Source organism: Ranitomeya imitator, chromosome 10 (assembly GCF_032444005.1).
Source record: "Ranitomeya imitator isolate aRanImi1 chromosome 10, aRanImi1.pri, whole genome shotgun sequence".
In the NCBI taxonomy this organism is placed as follows: Eukaryota; Metazoa; Chordata; class Amphibia; order Anura; family Dendrobatidae; genus Ranitomeya; species Ranitomeya imitator.
In genome coordinates, this window is record NC_091291.1 from 13576077 (window position 1) to 13593645 (window position 17569).

The 17569-nt window shown below is 44.2% G+C and overlaps 1 protein-coding gene across 2 annotated transcripts in view; it reads left to right on the top strand.

The window, feature by feature from the left end:
• LOC138652308 (carcinoembryonic antigen-related cell adhesion molecule 8-like) overlaps window positions 1–7888 on the top strand; it is a 34816-nt gene extending 26928 nt beyond the window's left edge. For both annotated transcript variants that reach the window (XM_069743098.1, XM_069743099.1), the window contains exon 8: window positions 6710–7888. In XM_069743098.1, the coding sequence (XP_069599199.1) occupies window positions 6710–6757 (48 nt within the window). In that variant the 3' untranslated portion in view covers window positions 6758–7888. The remainder of the gene's footprint in view (window positions 1–6709) is intronic.
• Window positions 7889–17569: the final 9681 nt, after the last annotated feature.

Sequence of the window (17569 nt, forward strand, 5' to 3'; positions counted from 1 at the left end):
GTGATTGGCCGAGGAGTGGTTAAACCCCAGATCGACAAAATACAGGCAATTCAGGGCTGGCCACAACCAGTGAACAAGAAACAAGTGCAGGCTTTCCTGGGGATTGCCGGCTATTATCGCCGGTTCATACCCAATTTTGCAGCCATGGCTACTCCCTTGACGGATCTTACCAAGGGGAAGGGTTCCGTCATGGTAAAATGGACCTCAGCTGCTGAAGAGGCCTTCCACAGCCTGAAACGGGCTTTGTGCTCTCAGCCCGTACTAGTGACTCCTGATTTCAGCAGCGAGTTTGTGGTACAAACTGATGCCTCTGATACTGGTGTCGGAGCTGTACTTTCCCAGGTGAGGGACGGAGTCGAACACCCGGTCCTCTATCTCAGTCGGAAACTGAATGTACATGAGCAGAGGTATGCCGTGGTTGAAAAAGAGTGCCTAGCCATTAAATGGGCTCTCGACTCCCTCAAGTATTACCTGGCTGGTAGGAAGTTTAGGCTGGTCACAGACCATGCCCCTCTCAAGTGGATGCACCTCCACAAGGACCGTAATAGTCGGGTAACCAGGTGGTTCCTTGCCCTGCAGGCTTACTCTTTTACGGTGGAGCACCGACCTGGGGTGCAGATGGGGAACGCCGATGCCCTATCCCGAGTGCACTGTTTCAAAAGTGTTCTTGCTCGACCGGAGTGGTCTGAGCAAGGGGGGGGGATATGTAAGACTCATGCTGGTGTGGTAGATGGAGGCAGGTATATCTCGCCCAGGTGTTTGTCCTATGTGAATTAGGCCACTCAGTATCTTCAGGGTGCTAATGGGTTAATGATTGCAGGAATAAAAGATGACCAGCTGGGTGTTTCCAGTGTCTGCCTGGGGCACACAGATTGCCTGCCTGTGTGAGACAAACGTGAGTGAAGAGCTCTGCTCAAGATCTGTATGATGTTAGCTGGGTGGGAGAAGCCCCCCCAGTTGTTGAGATAGCAACGTATTTGTTTAGTTAGTGCCGGACAGGCTAGGGTTTATTTTTATGTTTTGTTTTTTGTGTTGCTTTCACGTTAATAAATCTGACCTTAGGTCAGCCTGCTCAGAAACCTGCTGTACGCCTCAGATTCAATGCACAAACCACGTGTCCTTAGACCCCAGCAAAGGCGATCCCAGAGTGTTTTGTCACAGGGCGGAGAGCCACACCAAGTCGCCAGGAGCAAAGGTCAGAGCGGGGCGCCGATGAACATCAGCGGAGGACGTCATTCTCTCCTTGGAGGCCCGAATGGCATCCTGCGTGCGGTCCCAAATGTCCCGTGCCTCCACAGCCCAGTCTGCCACCCTGGAGTCAGCAGAAGACACAGGCATGGGCACAGGAACACGCGGATGCTGGCCGTAATTTAGGAGGAATGGAGTCTGACCGGTGGAGTCGGCTACGGCATTGTTAAGTGCAAACTCTGCCCACGGTAGCAAGGATGCCCAGTCATCCTGCCTGGCAGAAACAAAATGTCGTAAATATGTGACCAAAGTCTGGTTGGCCCTCTCTACCAACCCATTCGTCTCGGGATGATATGCCGAAGAGAGATTCAACTCAATACTGAGTAGACGACAAAGCTCTCTCCAGAATCGAGACGCAAACTGGGGACCCCGGTCACTAACAATTTTGTCTGGCATACCGTGTAGGCGAAAGATATGCTTGACGAACAAGACAGCCAACGCCCGTGCAGAAGGTAGCCGTGGAAGAGGCACCAAGTGCACCATTTTGGAAAAATGGTTGGTGATCACCCAGATAATGGTGCAGTTACGAGACTTGGGTAAGCCCACCACAAAGTCCATCCCGACCATCTCCCAGGGCTTGTCCGCCACCGGCAGAGGATAAAGCAAACCAGCTGGCCGTTGCCGAGGAGTCTTGTTCTTGGCGCAAGAGACACACGCCCGAACATACTCTGCGACATCACAAGCCATATGCGGCCACCAGTATGTCCTCGCCAGTAACTCAGATGTCCTTTTGGTACCAAAATGTCCACCCATCCTGGATGAGTGTGCCCAAGAGAGAACCTCCGGTCGCAAACTGGATGGTACAAAAGTCTTGCCCGGAGGCACAGACTCTAGCGAAACCGGGGCCACAGTTCTCAAGCTCTCGGTGGGGACAATAAGCCGAGGCTCCTCCTCCTCCTCCGCAGATGACACAACGGAGCGAGAGAGAGCGTCGGCCCGAATGTTCTTCTCCCCAGAAAGAAAATGGAGGGTGAAATGAAACCGGGAGAAGAATAAGGACCATCTGGCCTGGCGAGAATTCAACCACTGGGCTGTCTGCAGGTACACCAAATTTTTATGGTCTGTGAAGACTTGGAAGGGAAAACGTGCTCCCTCCAAGAGATGTCTCCACTCCGAGAAAGCCAACTTCATGGCTAGCAACTCCCTGTCCCCGATGGAATAATTCCTCTCTGCTGGTGAGAAGGTCTTGGAGAAAAAGAAGCAAGGATGCTTCCGACCTTGAGCATCCTTTTGGAAGAGGACTGCTCCAGCACCAACAGAAGAGGCATCCACCTCCATGATAAATGGCTTATCAACATCAGGGCGATGTAGGATGGGAGCGCTAGCGAAGTGTGACTTTATAGAGTTAAAGGCCTTGGAGACCTCCTCAGACCACAATTTGGGATTCGCCCCCTTCTTGGTGAGGGCAACCAAGGGAGCTACCAAAGTTGAGAAGTGCGTAATGAACTGGCGATAATAATTAATGAACCCCATAAAGCGCTGCACCGCTTTAAGAGAATGGGGTTCCTGCCAGTCCATCACAGCCTGTAGTTTGGCAGGATCCATAGCCAATCCCTGGGCAGAGATGATGTAGCCTAGGAAAGGTAAGGACTCCTGCTCAAACATACACTTCTCCAACTTGGCATAGAGGGAGTTTGCCCGTAGGAGGTCGAAGACTTTGCAAACATCTCTCCGGTGGGAGTCAATATCTGGAGAGTAGATGAGAATATCATCCAGATAGACTACGACCGAGGTGGAAAGCATATCCCGGAAGATATCGTTCACAAAGTCTTGGAAAACGGCTGGGGCATTACAGAGCCCGAAGGGCATCACCAGATATTCATAGTGCCCATCCCTGGTGTTAAAACCGTCTTCCATTCGTCCCCCTCACGGATGCGAATCAGGTTGTAAGCACCCCGCAGATCTAGTTTAGTAAATACCCTTGCTCCCCGAAGCCTATCGAAGAGCTCAGATATCAAGGGCAAAGGATACTTATTTTTAACGGTGATGGCGTTAAGACCCCTGTAGTCTATGCATGGACGCAATTCCCCATTCTTCTTCTGCACGAAGAAGAACCCTGCCCCAGCAGGTGACACTGACTTCCTAATGAATCCTCTTGCCAGATTTTCCTGGATGTACTGTGACATTGCCTCCGTCTCCGGGAGAGATAGCGGATAGACTCGACCCCGGGGAGGCTCAGCACCAGGCAAGAGATCAATAGGACAGTCATAGGGGCGATGGGGCGGAAGGATCTCCGCCGCCTTTTTGGAGAACACGTCTGCATAAGACCAATACTGCTTGGGGAGAGAGGAAAGATCTGCGGGTACCTCTGTAGTAGCAACCTGAACGCACTCCCTCTGACACCTACCCCCACAAGATTCGCCCCATCCCAGAATTCTGCCTGAGGACCACTCGATATGAGGAGAGTGGTACCGTTGCCAAGGTATTCCCAACAGGACCTCATCAATTCCCTCAGGAATGACGAGCAGAGATATAATCTCCTGATGAGATGGCGACATGGACAGAGTAAAAGGGATGATCTGGTGTGTTATCTGTGAGGGCAGTGTCGACCCATTCACCACTTGTACCGTTACTGGTTGAGCTAGCATAACCAGGTGTATTGCGTGACGTTGGGCGAAGGCAGAAGACATAAAATTGCCCTCCGCCCCAGAATCCACGCAGAGCTCTACCGAGTGGGAGAATGAGCCTATAGTAATTGTCCCCTTAAAGGACAATTTAGAGGCAAACGTCGCCGTGTCTAGTGTACCTCCACCTACTACCACTAGACGCTGACGTTTCCTCGACCGCTGGGGACATCTGGTGGCTAGATGTCCTGACTGCTGGTAAACATGACAGACCTTGAGTGCACAAGCGGTCCGGGACTTAGATCCCGCTTGTGACACTTCCCTGGCCACATGTGAATCAGGAACCAGGACCGGAGATTCCAGAGGTTTGGCGAAGGTAGGAGCCAGCCGAAACCTCTGCCTACACTGGGCTCGCTCTAACCTCCGCTCGTTAAAACGGAGGTCAATTCGAGTGGAGACAGTTATTAACTCCTCCAGTGTGGCAGGAATCTCCCTAGTGGCCAGAGCGTCCTTAACGTGATCAGCCAGGCCCCTCCAAAATATGGGAATAAGAGCTTTATCCGACCAATCCAGCTCAGCAGCTAAAGTGCGAAATTGGACGGCAAAATGACTGACCAAGGACTCACCCTGAGTTAATGCCAGCAGTTGGAGAGCAGTATCATGGGTGACTTGAGGTCCTAAAAAGACCTGTTTCAGAGTGCTCAGAAACAGCGGAGCACTCTGCACCACATGATCGCCACGCTCCCACAGCGGCGTAGCCCATTCCAACGCCCTGTCCGACAAGAGAGACACTATAAATCCCACCTTAGCCCGCTCTGTGGGAAAACGTGCAGCCAGGAGCTCGAGGTGAATAGAGCATTGACTCACAAATCCCCTACAAAATTTGCTATCACCAGAAAATTTTTCTGGCAGCGGGAGGCGAGAAAATGTCGGAGCAAGGGTGGCAATGGACAGGGTTGCTGCAGCCACGCTAGCAGCCTGTACAGCAACTGCGGTAACATCCACAGCTGAGGTTGCGCTCTCAAGAGCCGCCAACCTACCCTCCAGCTGCTGGATATACCGCAAGGATTGCTGTTTGTCCGTCATTACTAGCCAGACCCTGGCGCTAGTGTAATGTTAGGGCTAGCGGAACGCACCAAATAATGATACAGATAGAGTATGGTGCGTTCGCAGCCCGGGGTCCACCGTGCAGAGATGGAACCTGCTGCCAAGTAATGATGGACTATATGGCGGTACTCATAAGTATACACACGTGGGTTAGACTTCACCCAACGTGAAGGAAGCAATCCTGTTGCGTCACAGGATCGCGGTACCGCACATAGAGCGCGAGCAAGTAGTCAGCGAACTCAACCCCAACTAGGATTGAAGTCCGATTAGACCCTTGCTGGCACAACACCGCAACTGGGTGTGTAAGGAAAATAACAATATTTAGGGCACAAGAGTGCATGCGGTGCCGCACTGACGAACGCCACTAACCACCCAGGCTTGGGTAAGGAAAGCACAGAGGAAGTGCACGGCGCCGTACTGGCGGTCACAGCAACTGGACGCTGTAATGTGTGATTTGTGCTGTAGGATAAGTCGGGCGCTAGATAGCAACCATACACCTTCCGCGAACAGACATTCAATAGGGAAGGGGTATCCAAGGACGACTTGCACTCACAACAAACACACGTATGCAAATGTACACTAGCGCATGGCCGTGCGGTCATGCGCAGTTTATATAGTTGCAGCACAGGAAGTGGCCACAGAAACTTTGCCCTTCCAAGACCTGCCAAGAGGACCAATGGAATGTGCTGCAGGGCCTGAGCACATGACCCTCGATCTCCAACGGGAGATCTTGCCCTGGGCATGCTCAGTGTGTGCAGACAAGGACTTAGTCCCAGAGAAGTCTGCTCGCTGCTGACCAGCACTGGCTTTAATGGCAGAAGCTGAAGAAGCAGCAGTAACTCTCTGTACAGAGTGAGACTGAGCAAGACGCTGGGACCGACGTCCCTGCTGAGCAGACTCCACTGTGGCTGGATAAGAATGGGAGACCGCAGCGGAGATGGCTCGAGATTCCCCCTGTGCAGAAGCTGGAACTCGAGACCTAACAATGTCAAGGGTTAACTTTGCTTTGCCTCATTCTGGGCTCAAGTTTGCTATTTAGCTCTCAGGTATCCTGCTGGTGGTGTCAGCTATAGTTATGTCTTCGGTGTGTGAACCTGACTCTGGTAACTCTTGATTTGTCCTACTGTGATCCCTGACTTGTCCCTTGTCTGTTTACTGCCTCTGTCTGCCCTTTTCCCATCGTTTCTCTGTTTTTCTGCTTGATTCTCCGATTCTGACCTCCTGGCTTGGCTATTGACTCAGTTACTGTTTGTCCCTATTCTACCGTATATTGCCCGTTCTGGTTTACTGATCTCTTGCTACGTCCTGACTATGCGTTCTGTCCAATCCTTTTGTACTGTCGTGCTATCTCGTGCTTTGACTCAGCTTGTCTGACCACTCTCTTGCCACTTGGTGGCATCTGTTCTGCTGCTCTCTGTGTGCAGTCTCAATTCCCTCTCAAGCTTCCCCTGGTGGAGGTTGCGCTGTACTGCATTGCAGCAGCATGACAGCAACCCATAAAGTCTCTATTTACAACCTCTAGATCCAAAGTCATCATCTTCATGCTCAAACATGTAGAGCACTTGTAGAAACTGTCTGAATATTGATTCTTGGTAAAGCAGCAGCTGAAAGCAGCTTCTAAAGAGCATAAACTCAGCAGATAAAACAGCATTTTCAGCATGATGTATGGGAGAGAAGGAAGCAAAATAAGCTGATATCTTTGTTCTATATTTTCTACTTGATATCGCGTTTTATATTTTTGTGCTGTTTTTGTAGCAATGTAATAAAATATATACATCTTTTTCTTGTAGGGTTTACAGTTCAGAACTGAGAATACATACGCAGAGCTCAAAACCTAATATAGTACTATTCACTGTGACACAAGAATATTTGTACTACAAGTCAATGATTCTAGGAAAACCAGAGCACAGACCAAATTCCACTCTAATCCTCATCTTCTTCCCAAGTCGTTCCTGCAGGGATTATTCTCTTCGTATATTTGTACAACAGCTCTATAATATGAGAACCACATGCAACAACCTCCAGAATTTATGAAAAAGAAAGGATCTGATGACATTTACTCATTTTTTGAACATTACTAAAAGGATAAAGTATTTGGTAATCCAGTTGTATTTTGTTATACCAGGATGAAAATATCTAGGAGCTCCACAGAACCCTAGCTGGTGAATATACAGGTAATATTGTCACCAGTCCACTAAACCACAAGCCAAGCTAAGATTTACACTGGGATGATGGTGGTGGAAAAAAATATAGGCAATAGCAAAAACAAGTATTAATTTAGTCCAATGGAACATGGTGTTCACAATCAGATTTCTCCTGGTATTGACTATATAGTCCTCTTTGGCTCAATCTGGTCCACCATGGTTCTAGGTCAACATGACAAGGACTAGTTGAGAAATGTCATTGGTCACTGTATACACAGGGTGCTGTAGATGTTCCAGCAGATGGACCTGTGTACACTATCAACTTGAGAGTCAAGACTGGAGACTGGAGGTTGGAGTAATTCATCTAAATTCCAGCAAGTCATCGTCCTTCTTACCCTCTCCGATTTCAGGAGAAGTCGGATGAGCAAATTCACAAACTTATCCAACTTTTTCCTGTGTCAGAATGTAATCACTTTGCAAGAAAAAAAAAAAAAAATTGACAAGCACCTCTTGGCAAAATGGATTAAATGGACAGGTGCAGAGCAATAAATGGCAGTGACTGCATTGGACTCTCTGAGCCCGCTGAGGCCTAGATGACCATTGAATAATTTCGAACCTCATTAATGCTACTTAGACTGAATATTTGTACGTGGCGCACAGTTTTATAATTGTGTGAGCTCATCTGCCGGTGACAAGGCGACATCCATGGATTTATAGTACTAATTTTCCTGTCAAAATTGATTTAAATGGTGGTAAAAATATGCAAAACTGCCCAGTGTTCATACTCCAAGAAACTCAAATTAATAAAATTGTTATCATCCTATATATACCTTTTAAAAGTAATATAAGAATGGTTGTAAAATAAGAAGATTAAGTTTTCGGTGGCAATTTAAATGTCACTCATAATAGAAATTTGTGTTTTACAAGGAAGGAAATCAAAAGGTTACGGTAAGTAATAAAGCGCTAAAGGGAGCAGTTAAGAGCCACCACTTACAGGCACAAAGTAGAGGCTTTGGGAGGACAGCATAAATTAGGATCTTCTGCTGGAGTTTTGGGATTGGAAGAAGTTAACTGTTTACTGAAGGGGCTTGAAACGGAAATTTGAGGGGAGTTGGTTTAGGGTCATGGAGGGAGTGGGCTCACCTTTTTATGTGAGTAGGAGGATTTCAGGAGAGGAGTTATGAGGAAGAAGACATCATGGGACATTCATCTTCAGCAGCAGACCGTTGAGTGCAAAGCTTAAAATTACTTGGAACCACTATGGAAGAGGAGGTTGGGGGATTTTCTTCCTTTTGTCGTTCATTGGAAGCAGTTGGAATAAACGAAGGAGGTTGTTGAAAGATGTATTTCTTGGAAGTACATCACAGGTATAACATAAGTATTTATATAAGAAGGCCCGTGCCTGTCTTAGATCACGGTGGCTCGTTTGTACGAGGAATCGGCAGCTGAGGTGCCCTCAAGTCTTTGGGGAAGGAATGAGGGCCGAATGAAAGAGTTGATGTTCAGAGCTATAAAGAAGAGATAATGGATCGTCATTTCTCTGCAAGTTGTGGCGCACGTGGAAAGGAAGTGCAAAAGAAGGTAAAGGTCCTGGCACTCACGTATTGAGGAATTTCTTTTTATTCAATGCACCAATCCAACTAGACATTTTAGCCCGTCCCACGCTTTTTTCAATAGTGCACTTGAGATACAAAAATATACTTATATACAATCACATTAATGAAATGACATCATATGTTACACATGGGAAGTAGTGATGAGCCAGTGTGCTCGTTACTCGAGATTTCCGAGCATGCTCAGGTGGTCTCCGAGTATTTTGGGCATGCTCGTAGATTATGTTTGTGTTCCTGCAGCTGCATGATTTGCGACTGCTAGACAGCCTGAAAACACGTGGGGATTCCCTAACAAACAGGCAATCCCTGCATGCGTTCAGGTTGTCTAGCACCTGCAAATCATGCAGCTGCGGAGACAAAAACATAATCTACGAGCACGCCCAAAATACTCGAAGACCACCCAAGCATGCTCGGAAATCTCGAGTAACGAGCACACTGGCTCGTCACTAATGGGAAGCAAACCCTGTTACAGAAATATAATTATAATCAATGTAAATTACACAATTCTTAAAAAAAAAGAAAGAATAAAATAATACAGGAATTATTTATCATACACAAAATACAGAAATTAAAAAAAAAACAAAGGAAAGTAATTTTTTAAATTTATATACCATGTCCCATGATAAAAACACATCTATTTATCCAACGGAAGTGAATCGGATATATAGTGGATCAGTAAATAGATTCATTATTATTAAATCAAAATGTATAAATTTATATAGATTTATATATCTATATATTTTTTTTATTTTTTAGCTATATTTCTTAGTATTTCATTTAAAACGTTTCTTTGCATATCATTTCTCGATCAATTTATCAGCTCCCAATCGATCCCGATCCACTCCCAATCGATCCAGATTTCACATGCAGGGACTCATCAATGGGAATTAAGGTACAAGGGACGTCTAAAAAGGAAAAAGACAACATAAGAAAAGGGAAAACGAAATAACCGATCTCACTTGATGCCATTAATCTCTATTCAGACCATTTGGCGATAATGAATTGAGAGTGTGTATCCGAAATGCCTCTCTCCGGAGGAGGACTTTTATTTTAATATACCACCTCTTTTCGGGATTGTGACTTGTTCTATTATTTGGAATTTTAATTGTGAAATTGTATGATTTTATCTTTAAAATGGGATAGAAGTTGTAACATAGTATCTCCACCTCTAATTGTCGATTTATGTTCATATATGAGTACCCCGACCTGTTGGGTTGTTTCCCCAATATAAATATATATGGACCAAGGAAAGACATGCCCACAGTCCGTTCCGAAGCACAAGCAGTCTGTCTCTCTGTCTCTATGATGAGGAACATGTTTGTTCTTTCCTTGGTCTCTCCTTGGTTTCTCTGGCTTAGAGCAGTAAGTTCAGACTCTGCCTACAGTCCGGCCCCGGATAACGGGCATCATAATAACTGAAAACTTCTAACATTGATTTCACAAGAACCACAAGACCAATTTCTTCACCCCAGGAATAATTTTAATCAGTATTACAGCACCAACCTGACAATGCCTGTAGTTTACTTCTGACAGGTTCGCTTTAAACAAACTTACATTCCATATTTCTTGGCAAAAATAAAGAATTGTCTAGATAACTTAATCTCACTTCCCATGTCCGTTCGAACCAATTTGTTTCTAACATTGAGTAATTTTTTTATTACAAATTAATGGAGGATTTTTGATTCCCAAAATGTCTGGGTACGCTTGATGTAAAATGTGCCAGTGTTTTTTAACTATTTGAGCCACTTTAGTATTTATGAGGTGACATTCTCTAACTAAAGGGATCCTAATAAACGTCGTCTTAGATCAGCTTCTCTTAATTGCGGCATCCATTTCAGCTTTGTCCAATAGGTGTATTGGAAAACCCCTTGTAAGAAAATTGTTTTTTTCATCTCGGTACGTCTGCATTCACAAAACGTGTTCAGAAACAATCCTATGAACCCTCAGAAACTGCGATCTCGAGATTGGCTTTCTTAACGAATAGGGATGTGCACTTTCAAAATGTAGTACACTGTTCTAATCTGTTTGGGTTTTTTTAAAGTTGTAGAGCTAGACCTTCAAATGTCCCCTTTTTTATTTAATTTATATATGTAATGTTATAGTAATTATTGTTATATATTTTAATAAAGAGGCTCCTGAGGCGGTTACATCCTATATCCTATGGTCTTGTGTTTTTTTTATTCATAGGGAGGAGGAGCAGGACTTGTAAGTAATCAAAAAATGAAAGGAAGGGGCCAGAGATAGTCAAATTCCAAAGTCATGGTGGGAGGGTGTGGATTGTAAAGAGGATGAAAATGAGAAAATCTGTATTCATTGATGAAGACATATTATACCTCTGAATTGAGATATTTTTAGAATGAAAGATAAGTCTAGGGGGAGGAAGGAGCAGATTTCTCTAATTAGATATTTTACAAAATTTCTTATTTTCACATGTATTATTGATTTATGAAATAAAAAATGTAAATGACAGTTACTCTTTAGGTCAGTTTGTAAATACACTGATCATTTTTTACTTTCGTCATTTTACTCTACAGCTGCACTCATTATTCTGCTGCTGGAGTCACTGCATACTTATATAACATTCCTGAGTTACATCCTGTATTATACTCCAGAGCTGCACTCTCTATTCTGCTGGTGCAGTCACTGTGTACATACATTACATTACTGATCCTGAGTTACATCCTGTATTATACCCCAGAGCTGCACTCACTATTCTGCTGGTGCAGTCACTGTGTACATACATTACATTACTGATCCTGAGTTACATCCTGTATTATACCCCAGAGCTGCACTCACTATTCTGCTGGTGCAGTCACTGTGTACATACATTACATTACTGATCCTGAGTTACATCCTGTATTATACCCCAGAGCTGCACTCTCTATTCTGCTGGTGCAGTCACTGTGTACATACATTACATTACTGATCCTGAGTTACATCCTGTATTATACCCCAGAGCTGCACTCACTATTCTGCTGGTGAAGTCACTGTGTACATACATTACATTACTGATCCTGAGTTACATCCTGTATTATACCCCAGAGCTGCACTCACTATTCTGCTGGTGCAGTCACTGTGTACATACATTACATTACTGATCCTGAGTTACATCCTGTATTATACTCCAGAGCTGCACTCTCTATTCTGCTGGTGCAGTCACTGTGTACATACATACATTACATTACTGATCCTGAGTTACATCCTGTATTATACCCCAGAGCTGAACTCACTATTCTGCTGGTGCAGTCACTGTGTACATACATTACTGATCCTGGGTTACATCCTGTATTATACCCCAGAGCTGCACTCACTATTCTGCTGGTGCAGTCACTGTGTACATACATTACATTACTGATCCTGAGTTACATCCTGTATTATACCCCAGAGCTGCACTCACTATTTTGCTGCTGCAGTCACTGTGTACATACATTACTGATCCTGAGTTACATCCTCTATTATACTCCAGAGCTGCACTCACTATTCTGCTGGTGCAGTCACTGAGTACATACATTACTGATCCTGAGTTACATCCTGTATTATACTCCAGAGCTGCACTCACTATTCTGCTGGTGCAGTCACTGTGTACATACATTACATTACTGATCCTGAGTTACATCCTGTATTATACTCCAGAGCTGCACTCACTATTCTGCTGGTGCAGTCACTGTGTATATACATTACATTACTGATCCTGAGTTACATCCTGTATTATACTCCAGAGCTGCACTCACTATTCTGCTGGTGCAGTCACTATGTACATACATTATATTACTGATCCTGAGTTACATTCTGTATTATACTCCAGAGCTGCACTCACTATTCTGCTGGTGCAGTCACTGTGTACATACATTACATTACTGGTCCTGAGTTACATCCTGTATTATACCCCAGAGCTGCACTCACTATTCTGCTGGTGCAGTCACTGTGTACATACATTACATTACTGATCCTGAGTTACATCCTGTATTATACTCCAGAGCTGCACTCACTATTCTGCTGGTGCAGTCACTGTGTACATACATTACATTACTGATCCTGAGTTACATCCTGTATTATACTCCAGAGCTGCACTCACTATTCTGCTGGTGCAGTCACTATGTACATACATTACATTACTGATCCTGAGTTACATTCTGTATTATACTCCAGAGCTGCACTCACTATTCTGCTGGTGCAGTCACTGTGTACATACATTACATTACTGGTCCTGAGTTACATCCTGTATTATACCCCAGAGCTGCACTCACTATTCTGCTGGTGCAGTCACTGTGTACATACATTACATTACTGATCCTGAGTTACATCCTGTATTATACTCCAGAGCTGCACTCACTATTCTGCTGGTGCAGTCACTGTGTACATACATTACATTACTGATCATGGGTTACATCCTGTATTATACTCCAGAGCTGCACTCACTATTCTGCTGGTGCAGTCACTGTGTACATACATTACATTACTGATCCTGAGTTACATCCTGTATTATACCCAGAGCTGCACTCACTATTCTGCTGGTGCAGTCACTGTGTACATACATTACATTACTTATCCTGTACTGATCCAGAGTTTGAACTTTATCCATAACTTACCGGTGGTGTACACCAATGTGTAATTCTGTCTTTTGAGAATTGATCAATTATAAATAGTCCTGAGTTATATCCAGGTATTATACAACAGAGCGGCACTCACTGTTCTGCTGGTAGAGTGAAATACAGGATGTAAAACAATGTGGTGTGACCCCTATTTTTGAGAACCAGCCAAGGGAAAGCAAACAGCTGTGAGCTGTTTTTTTATCAGCTCACAGTTGTCTTCTTTGCCTTTGCTGGTTATTAAAATTAGAGGGGGGTCATTTTTTTAAATTATTTATTTTACACTATTCCTCACTCGAGTAGTGTCCTGCCCCTATGCTAGTCAGGGCACAATTGCGGTGCCAACCATGATACAGCATTTATACAGGCCAGGTCACATGTTGCGCCGGCGGGTACAGACATGCCAATACTTGATATGGCTGTGATGGGTCTAGAAGTGTTTATAGCCTAAATGCTCTGCTGCATCGTGTCAAAAAAACTAATCAGCACCTAACCCGAACAGTAAAACAGACTTTCTGCGAAAAAGTCCATGTTCGGTACACTAGCTATCCAATGTGAAAATCGAACTTTACTGTTCGGGTTCGCTCATCCCTACAAATTGTTTCACTTTTATATTTTTATAAAAATAATTTGGCAACTGGAAAGCAGTGTTCAATGGTGGACAAACCCTTTAAAGGGAACCTGTCACCCCCAAAATCGAAGGTGAGCTGAGCCCACCGGCATCAGGGGCTTATCTACAGCATTCTAGAATGCTGTAGATAAGCCCCCGATGTATCCTGCAAGATGAGAAAAAGAGGCTAGCTTATACTCACCCAGTGGCGGTCCCGCTGCGGTCCGATCCGATGGGTGTCGCGGTACGGGGCCTCCCATCTTCTTACGAGGACGTCCTCTTCTTGTCTTCACGCTGCCGCTCCGGTGCAGGCGTACTTTATCTGCCCTGTTGAGGGCAGAGCAAAGTACTGCAGTGCGCAGGCGCCGGGAAAGATCAGAGAGGCCCAGCGCCTGCGCACTGCAGTAGTTTGCTCTGCCCTCGACAGGGCAGATAAAGTACGCCTGCACCGCAGCGTGAAGACAACAAGAGGACGTCATCGTAAGAAGATGGGAGGCCCTGGACCGGACTGCAACGCCCATGGGAACGGACCGCCCCTGGGTGAGTATAATCTAACCTCTTTTTCTCATCTTTCAGGATACATCAGGGCTTATCTACAGCATTACAGAATGCATTCCAGAATGCTGTAGATAAGCCCCTGATGCCGGTGGGCTTAACTCACCTTCGATTTTGGGGGTGACAGGTTCCCTTTAAGTAATGAAATTAGAAAATCTATAGAAAATGAGTGGCTAATAATGTGAAAGTGATTTTATTAGGATTACAAAGAACTCACCATCTCTGAATGTCCACATTTTCAACATTTAACTAAAACAAAGCAAAAAAAAACAAAACAATGCATATATTATTCCTTCATGGTCTTTAAAGTATCTTGCAGGTTCAATCCATTGCTCTTTTATCATTTGATCAACGTATATATAGGTTTTCGCATAACACTATTTCTTCCTCCTTGTTTACTACTCACCGCTGTGGAGTACCCGTGCTCATGTGATACAGCTGAGCCTTGCCTTTTATACAACGATCCTAAAGCGAGAAGAAAACATTCTTAAACATCCAATTTTCAATACGATCTGACTTTCTGTATACATTTGTACTTTTTCCCACAGTATTAAAGGGGATCTGTGGTAGATCTGAATCCTCTGTCACTCCAGCTCTATTTCGCAAACAGCATCTCCTTCTCCTATTTGAAAGACAGCCTCTGTGCTGAGTGATTTCAGGGAAAGGAGCTGTCTGTTGGGCATTAAAAGGTGGCCTTAGGAGGGGAATAGAGCTGGAGTGACAGAGGATTCAGAACTGCCATAGCTCTTCAGCCTCATCATCATATCAATTCAAAAGCTAATTTTTCAGTAGCGGAGAAATGGACTGACCATTAAAGGTATTGCTGTGGGCTTGTCTTTGAAAGAGCTACAAGTGCATATAAATAGTTAAGGGTATGAAATCCTGCTGACAGATTCCCTTTAAGTTATTCAATGACCACTGCAACCCATCAACTACAATATAACAAGAGACGCTACACTTCAACCCTCCAGGGGCCTTTCACACAGCACTTTTAGAGTTTGGCAGTTTTTAGTTTTAGATCACATATATGCTATAATAAAGGGTTGATCCAAAAATAAAATTTATTTTTATCCAAAATACTTCTATTTTTAATGGCATAGTCTAATCTCTTTTCTAATATACTTTAATTAAAAACTCACTACCATTCCGTCACTATACTATCTTAATTATTCATTATTTTCCTTATACTTCCTCTTTGATGATGCTTTGTTTGAGAATCATAATGCATGCTGGGATACTAAAATGAAGTTTCATCAGAAGGCAGATGAAGTGGTCACTGCTGCAGCTTCTGCCCCCTTCCTGAAACAAAGCTTCAACAGTGACATCCATTTTAAGTGCTGGGCTACTCTTTGATCTTCTGAGTATGCGTCAATTGTCAATTACGACGTGTGCTCAGTAAATTCTTGTCGCTGTGCAATGCGCACAGTGACAGTGCGCTCTCTCGCCAGTTGTGATCAGAAGTAATGAGCGCACTGTCAGTGTTGTAAGAAGAATACCCGGTGTGCACAGAAATTCAAAACACCACTCTTTCGCCCCATTGAAAATAAAACTATTTAAAAAATCACATATTTGGTATTGCTGTTTTTAGAAACATCTAATCTATCAAAATATAAAGTAAATTACCAGCAATCAAATTGGTAAAAGGCATAACGAGAAGAAAAATCCAAACCCCAAAATTATGTTTTTTTGCCCGCCTATAACATTGCAATAAAATTCAATAACGGGCGATCATAACATCATATCTACCCCAGATGATATCAGTAAAAACATCCTCTAAGGGCGCAAAAAAAAATCCATCGCCCATCCCCAGATACCAAAAAATGAAAACACTCTGGATTTCGAATAATGACAACAAAAGCAAAAACATTTTTTCAGAAAAATTTCTGATTTTTTTTTTTACTACTTAAATTAAGAAAAAAACGATACCTGTTTGGTATCTGCTCTACTAGTACTGACCTGGGAAATCATTTTCCGATGTCAGATTGCTATGAAGTGAATATTATTAATAGAAAAAGCAAAAAACATTTACAAAATTGCACTTTTTTTTTTCAATTTCACACCATTTGAATTTTTCCCCCCATTTTCCAGTGCATCACGTGATAAAATGATCGTTGTCATTCATAAGTTCAACTAATCCAGCGAAAAAACAAACCTTCATGTAGGTATATTGAAGGAAAGATAAAAATGTCATGGCTCCTGGAAGAAGGGGAAGGAAAAAACACAATGAAAAAAAAAAAAGAAAATGGCTGGGGTGTGAAGCGGTTATGAAAATAGCTAAAAGTAATGCAACTTTTCAGGAGCGAAAGCAACAATCTAATTGGATTACTATAGGTTGAAGATGGCATAAACCATACTGGGCCGATTACCTTCCATCTCTTTCCTCTCTCTCTCCGGTAGGATACACCTTTGGTGCAGCAGAAAAATGATTCCAAGTATCAGGACAATAACCACGACTGATCCAAAAAAGATTCCCACTATAATGGCACCAAAGTGATCATGGGAACAATTCATGGTTTCTGGGATTGAAAAGAGAAAAAACAGGAACAAAGTTACAAGTAAAAGCAAAATGTGAAGGGATTCTGTCAGCTCGGAGGTTTCCCTTATGTACATTTTCACGTAGAGATAGCTGTCAATCAATGAACAAAGTATTCCACCGGGCAGGAGCACCCAGAAAGAGTATGGATTATAATACCTAAACTACAAGTTAGGCTCAGTCAGACGGCCGTACAAATCGGACCACGATCGGGCCGCAATGCTCGGACTGACCATGGCTCTCCCTACCAAAGCATGACAGCTAGGACTGGCCACAGCTCTCCTGACTCAAGTATGACAGCTAGGACTGGCCACGGCTCTCTCGACCCAAGCATGACAGCTTGGACTGGCCACTGCTCTCTCAACTCAAGTATGACAGCTAGGACTAGCCACAGCTCTTTCGACCCAAGCATGACAGCTTGGACTGGCCATAGCCCCCCAACCCAAGCAAGATAGCTAGGACTGGCCACAGCTCTCCTGACAAAAGTATGACAGCTCTAACTGGCCATGGCTCTCCTGACTCAAGTATGACAGCTTGAACTGGCCACGGCTCTCTCAACCCAAGCATGACAGCTTGAACTGGCCATGGCTCCCCCAACCCACGCAT